General features: G+C 38.3%; 2 protein-coding genes across 2 annotated transcripts in view; both read right to left on the reverse strand.

Annotated features, from left to right (window-relative positions):
- Positions 1-3,656: 3,656 nt before the first annotated feature.
- LOC134188723 (endoplasmic reticulum-Golgi intermediate compartment protein 2-like) overlaps positions 3,657-7,500 on the reverse strand; it is a 7,244-nt gene continuing 3,400 nt past the window's right edge. The window contains exons 9-15 of the mRNA XM_062656901.1: positions 7,103-7,158; positions 6,712-6,810; positions 6,621-6,649; positions 4,502-4,573; positions 4,361-4,403; positions 4,132-4,251; positions 3,657-4,071 (exon numbers count right to left, since the gene is read on the reverse strand). Coding sequence (XP_062512885.1) covers positions 3,881-4,071; positions 4,132-4,251; positions 4,361-4,403; positions 4,502-4,573; positions 6,621-6,649; positions 6,712-6,810; positions 7,103-7,158 — 610 coding nt within the window. The 3' untranslated portion in view covers positions 3,657-3,880. The remainder of the gene's footprint in view (positions 4,072-4,131; positions 4,252-4,360; positions 4,404-4,501; positions 4,574-6,620; positions 6,650-6,711; positions 6,811-7,102; positions 7,159-7,500) is intronic.
- On the reverse strand, positions 4,600-5,799 carry LOC134188724 (ATP synthase subunit a-like). Its single transcript, XM_062656902.1, has one exon. It carries the CDS (start codon positions 5,547-5,549, stop codon positions 4,617-4,619), a length of 933 nt encoding a protein of 310 aa, XP_062512886.1. The 5' UTR covers positions 5,550-5,799; the 3' UTR covers positions 4,600-4,616.

Raw genomic sequence — 7,500 nt, forward strand, 5'->3', positions numbered from 1 at the left:
AATGAGGACATCATCTTACAAGCCTCTAGGGTGGATGGAGCCGCTGCTGCCAAAAGAGAGTCACAGAAGACGGAAAAATACAGCAAAGAGATTGATGCTATGGGAAATGCATCCAATTGCATCCAATTGCATCCCTCTGGTTTTGAGCATTACGGCCGCTGGGGATGGAAAGCCCACCAATTTCTACATCATCTGTCCCTATTATCTGTAGATGAAGATGGACACCCAAACAATGGCGAGTTCAAGACATACTGGAGACGCTGCCTGTCCGTTAGCCTCCAGAGATGCAACGCATAATTGCTCTCAAGAAAACTACGTAGACTTTCTCTTAGCAAGAACAGTTGTACTGCTTATAGCGTACAGTTAATTAATCGTCCTACGTAATAAGCGGCCGTAAGGGTCGCCGGACATTTAGAATGTAATAGTGTTGAAATTTTAATTATATGTATTGACAGACACACAGACAGACAGACAGACATTCCCGTGGGAAGTTCTTCCTTTGTCCTTTCCAAGTCTGAAGACATAGCTCACTCTGGTCAATCACTTTGCTCTGCTTTGTCTCAATTAGAATATCCTCAATCAGAATGCCTTCTACTACGTCATTGCCATGTTCCCAAGTTAAATTACTTGGCTAGGTCAGTATCACCATCTTTATTTCAGTCTACAGCTGAAATACATGACAACATGACTCGAAGAACCTTTTGTAAAATATTGGGAGTGCCATCAATAGTCGATGAACGGTGGAAACAGGCAACACTTCTTATCAAATTAGGAGGATTTGGAATGACATCGGTCGATGCTATTGCTTCATCTGCGTTTTTAGGAGGATGGATGCATACTCTGTCAAACTTGCCTACTAGGTTCCCTCACTTGACTAACGATGTATCACTCTTGCTTTCAACCGATAATGTCTCGAAGATCTCGGCCGATATTCATCAAGCTGTCAAGTCTACTGGTTGTGATGATTCCCAACATTTAAGTGAGTTTGTCAAACAGCCCAAGAAATTACAACAAAAACTATCTAGTCAACTACACGAGACAAACGCAAATTCCTGCCTGGAAACTTCAATTTCACAATCAGATAGAGCTGCAGCTAAATTTAGATCAATAAGAGGTAAGGGAACTGGGTCATGGCTAGAAGCCATTCCTACTGAAGAGATTCTTGCACTGAAACCCGACGAATTTCCTTTGGCAGCATCTCTGAGGTTGGACATACCTGCACCTTTTGTCAACTGGAACATCCAGTTTGAATGTGGCAAGTTGGCAGATGAATATCATCTTCTTACATGCAAACATGGAGGTGGGCCTGTGTGGCAACACGATGAAATTGTAAATGCATGGAGCACTTGTCTACATGAATTAAAGATTCATCACGAGAAAGAACCTCGACATCGTTACTCTGGAAATGAGAATAGACCAGACATAGTTGTGTATGACTCTGGGTGTAGCTATGACCTTGATGTGACTATGGCTCATCCTTTCAGCCAAGACGCTTTAAAGCAGGCAGCTTTAGAGGAAGGTTTTGCTGCAGCAAGAAGGGAGGGAAGGAAGATAATCAAATACGAAAAACAACAACTTGCTGGCAATACATCAAGCCTCAGTTTCACTCCTCTGGTATTTGAACATTTTGGAACATGGGGATCAGAAGCTACCAACTATCTAAACAAACTAGCCAGAAGATCAAGGGACATTGAAGGCTATACAAATGAAGCTGACTTTAGAGGTTTTTGGAGAAAAAATTCTCAATAATATTACAACGATGCAACGCTAGAGTCATCCTCCACAAGCTGACACGTGTCTTCCCTGGAGAAGAAGATGAGAACATACACAATAGAGACTACCAAAGTAGTTTGCATTAAACTAAAGCTGAACTCAGTAGATTTCTTGTATTTAGTGTTAGAAATGTAACGTAGAGTTTGTGTTTCAATAAATGAAATTGACAGACAGACAGACAGACAGACAGACAGACAGACAGACAGACAGACAGACACATAGGACAGTTCGTTCTCTACAAGGCAAAGGAGCAGGTTCATGGATTTCAGCCATTCCCACTTCTGGAAAGTTCGCACTCAGCACCTGCGAGTATCGCTTGGCGGCTTTCTGGAGGCTGGGCTTACCTTTACCTTCCAATGACGAAATACAAGCTTGTGACTGTGGCAAACCAATTCATGATTCCAGCGGCTACCACCAAATCACTTGTAAAACTGGAGGTGGACCAGGACCAGTCTGGACACACAATTCCATTATGTCTGTGTGGTCTGAGTGTTTGGCAAGCCTTCAAATACACCACAGGAAAGAACCAACAGGCAGGTATTCAACATCTGAAAGCCGTCCAGACATCTCTGTGTTCGACACCGGAGCTGGCTCCAATGTAGAGTTGGACATAGCCTTAGCCCACCCGTGGAGTTCGGACATATTCCCTCTATCTGCTACAATTGATGGAGCTGCGGCATCAAGATGAGAAGACAGAAAAAAGGCAAGATACAGAAAAGAAACATATCCAGGAGGTATGTCTGTACAGGTGATTCCCCTAGTATTAGAACATTATGGGAGATGGGGGGAAAATGCAGAGAGCTATCTAAACACCTTGTCAAAAAGATCAAGAGATGACAAAGGCCGACAAAATGCAAGTAAATTCAAAGACTACTGGAGAAAGCGAATTGCCATCAAACTGCAGCAGTGCAATGCTCGTGTGTTCCAGAAGAAGGCATCTGACATAAATAGCATTCTATCATATACAAGGACTTTATTTCCTTATAATCTTATAGAACTTGAAATCTGTATGGACTCGTAATTAGCCTTTATTTGCTATTGTACCATAGTTCATGTTTGAAAATATACTACCATAGGACAGACAGACAGACAGACACACACACATAGGACAGACAGACAGACAGACAGACAGACAGACAGACAGACACATAGGACAGACAGACAGACAGACACATAGGACAGACAGACAGATAGACAGACAGACACATAGGACAGACAGACAGACAGACAGACAAATAAACAGACAGACAGACAGACGGGCAGGCAGGCAGACAGACAGACGGGCAGGCAGGCAGGCAGACAGGTAGGCAGGCAAAAAGGCAAGCAGACAGACAGACAAACAAACAGACAGACAGACGGGCAGGCAGGCAGGCACGCAGGCAGGCAGACACAGACAGACATACGGGCAGGCGGGCAGCAGGCAGACATAACAGACAGACAGAGCCAAACAGAGAGAGTTACAATTTTGCAAACGAAAATGACAAAATATGAAAACAAAATGCATGATTAATTAATGTTAACTAAAAACAAAAAATCAGAAAGTTTGCAACTTTGCAAAACAAAAACTAGAAATAAACATGCAGACAAAATCTGCAAAACAAGACATTTGCAATGACGTAATTTCACTGCATCAGAAAAACAAAAATCATAAAAATTATGTGCAAACCAAAGTCTGCAAAATGCGTCTGTAATGATGCTAACTTCACAGTATAAAAAAATCAAAAAGATTACAACTTTTGCAAACCACTCATCATCATGACAAGCTAAAGACAACCATTAGCCTTGTACACCAGACCCTCTCACGCCGTCGTGCGTTCCCGTATGTGTAACGTGAAAACCTTGGCACGAGAAGGTCTGGTGTACAAAGGTAAAGCCAACCCACATTCCATGGACATTCCCACAGCATTTTGCTACACACATTGCTATCTCCATCTTGCAGTTTGATATTAACAAGATACCTAAAGAATTACAATTATTTTATCAAGAGGGATGACGTAACCTAAAATCGTCTATTTGATTCTCGATTGCTACTCAAGAGAAGAAGCATCAATGACCACACCCACACATAATTCTAGGCCCCGGCGTTTGAATACAAACCTAAACCAAACTAGTGCTCTGTTGTACTCAACCCTACACTATTCCCACCACCAATTCTCATATCCGTGGTCAGAGACGACGATTCTGTCTCGACATACGACTGAGAGGCTCGAGCCGGTCTCGGCGACATTGAACCTGCCACGCCCTTCTTTCGACAAAATATGACATCGAACAAAAAGCCAATGAATCCATGCAGCATGCCTGGTGAAATACATAATAATAAAACACATTACCTAAAAATATTGATATTAATGTGTTTACCTGTTGTGGCGAATATGCCACCAATGATGCCGCATATTCGAACCACAAAGCTGCCGAATGGTTGATGATCTTGTGTGATGCTGACCGTCAGAGCCGACATGTCGTATTTCATAAAGATGCCTGGCCAAACATATAAGAATTAATTTAAAATTAAATTAATTAAAATTAAAAATTAATTAATTAATTAATTAATTAAATGTTTTGTCTCGTATGTCAAATGACGTCATACCTGGAACACCATGACTTCCTCCGCTGTGATCAATAATTCGTTCCTGACAAACAAAATCAATAAATTATTAGCTCAATGATGTTCCCTAATACTCCCAAAGGTTATTTGAATCTAATGCATTGCTGTCAAGAGAATACATACCCGACGTGTTACAGAGTATTGGTTGGCTGCGTATGCTTGGCCGCCAGCGAACGAGAAGCTGGTTGGAACAATCTGTCATTTGAAGAGACAACGAATGCCTTAGATTGGTGGCATTTCAATGTGGGACAAAAGTGATAGCAAATAAACAAACATAAGTAAACAGATAAACAAACACATAAACAAACATATAAACAAAGATGTAAACAAATAAAAACAAACAGATAAACAAACAAACAGATAAACAAATAGATGCAAACAAATAAAAACAAACAGATAAACAAACAAATAAACAAACAAACAGATAAACAAACAGATAAACAAACAAATAGATAAACAAACAAATAGCTAAACAAACACAAACAGATAAACAAACAAATAGATAAACAAACACAAACAAACAGATAAACAAACAACAGATAAACACAGATAAACAATAGATGTAACCAGATAAACAAACAGATAAACAAACAAAACATAAACAAACAAATAGATGAACAAACACAGACAAACAGATTAAAATGTAAACAGATAAACAAACAAATAGATAAACAAACAAATAGATAAACAAACAGATAAACATACAGATAAACAAACAAACAGATAAACAAACAGATAAATAAACAGATAAGCAACCAAACAGATAAACAAACAGATAAACAAACAGATAAATAAACAAACAGATAAACAAACAAATAAATAAACAAAATAAACAAACAGATAAACAAACAAACAGATAAGCAACCAAACAGATAAACAAACAGATAAGTAAACAGGTAAACAAACAAAAAGATAAACAAACAAATAGATAAACAAACAGATAAACATACAGATAAACAAACAAACAGATAAGCAACCAAACAGATAAACAAACAGATAAATAAACAAACAGATAAACAAACAAATAAATAAACAAAATAAACAAACAGATAAACAAACAAACAGATAAGCAACCAAACAGATAAACAAACAGACAAGCAAACAGATAAATAAACAAACAGATAAACAAACAAATAAATAAACAAACAGATAAACAAAAAAACTCAGACATAAAGACAAACAATGTGACAGACAAACAAAGAACATAAAGCCGAGTAAACAAAGAGAGAGACAAACAAATCAGTCAAACAGACAAACAAACAAACAGACAAACAAACAAACAGACAAACAAACAAACAGACAAACAAACAAACAGACAGACAAAAAACATAAACAAACACTAGAACAAGCAGACAAACAATACACAAACAAACAACAAACACCCGACAAACAAAGAGGCAGACAAACAAACAAACAAAGAAACAGACAGACAAGCAAACTACAGACAGAAAAACAACAAACAGACAGACAGACAAACACACAAGCAAACAAACAGAAAAACAGTCAGACCAACAAACAAACAAACAAACAGACAGACCAAAAACATAAACAAACACAAGAACAAGCAGACAAACAATACACAAACAAACAACAAACACCCGACAAACAAAGAGGCAGACAAACAAACAAAGAAACAGACAGAAAAACAAACAGACAGACAGACAGACAAACACACAGACAAACAAACAGAAAAACAGACAGACAAACAAACAAACAGACAGACAGACAGACAGAAAAACAAGCAAACAGACAGAAAAACAGACAGGCAAACAGACAGACAAACAAACAAACAAACAAATAGACAAACAAACAGACAGACAAACAAATAGACAAAGAAACAGACAGACAAACAAATAGACAAAGAAACAGACAGACAAACAAATAGACAAACAAACAGACAAACAAACAAATAGACAAACAAACAAACAGACAAACAAATAGACAAACAAACAAACAGAAAAACAGACAAAAAAACAAACAAAACAAACAAACAAACAGACAGAAAAACAAACAAAAAACAAACAAACAGACAGACAGACAGACAGAGAAACAAACAGAGAAACAAACAGAGAAACAGACTGAAAAACAAACACAGACAGACAGACAAACAAACAGACAGACAGAGAGACAGACAGACAGACAAACAAATAAACATACATACAGGCAAAACTCTTTATAAACATGTAATAAAGCAAAGACAAGTGTATGTAAAAATGTAAGAATTTATAAAAAGGAATATTACCTGCAAGAAGTACTGATACATCTGATTCCCTACACAAAACAAAATCAGTGGAAATAGTAAATAAACGAGGAAAATACACAAGATAGCTCACGGTCAACGGCTACTTTCATTTCTCCATCCAACGGATTCAAAGTGCCGACAGCGGCGTTTCCAAACGACAGATGATCAATACGATGGGAGAAGTTGTATTCTTACAAACAAGACACACATGTCTACACACAGTGACACACACACACACACACACACACACACACACACACACACACACACACACACACACACACACACACACACACACACACACATGCACGCACGCACGCACATACCCATGCACGCACGCATGCACACACACACACACACACACACACACACACACACACACACACACACACACACACACACACACACACACACACACACACACACACACACACACACACACACACACCAAATCAGACAGCATACACTCACACCTCACGTACCTTGTCGGGGGACCATTGCAGACATATGAGCATGTCCTCGTGGATGAGCAATTGCCCTAAACAAACATAACTAAAACACTCAAAACAACAACCAAAAACCACAAAATCCCAACTTCAAATCAACGCTTTGTTGATACTTTAATGAATTTGCTAAAACTTAATAATTAATAATAATTAATAATTAATAGTAATCTGTAATTATTATTAATAATTAATAATATAATTAATAACAATTAATAATAATTAGTAATATTTAATAATAATTAAATTGGATGGCTCTCAATCCTCTGAGTAAGGAGTTGAACGGAACCAGTTACGGGTACCAGATGACCACTGGGCATGGTGAGACTGCCAAACGTCAGCTCATCAGTCATCTACTTTACATGGATGATCTGAAG

The sequence above is a fragment of the Corticium candelabrum genome, chromosome 13 (assembly GCF_963422355.1).
Source record: "Corticium candelabrum chromosome 13, ooCorCand1.1, whole genome shotgun sequence".
Classification (NCBI taxonomy): Eukaryota; Metazoa; Porifera; class Homoscleromorpha; order Homosclerophorida; family Plakinidae; genus Corticium; species Corticium candelabrum.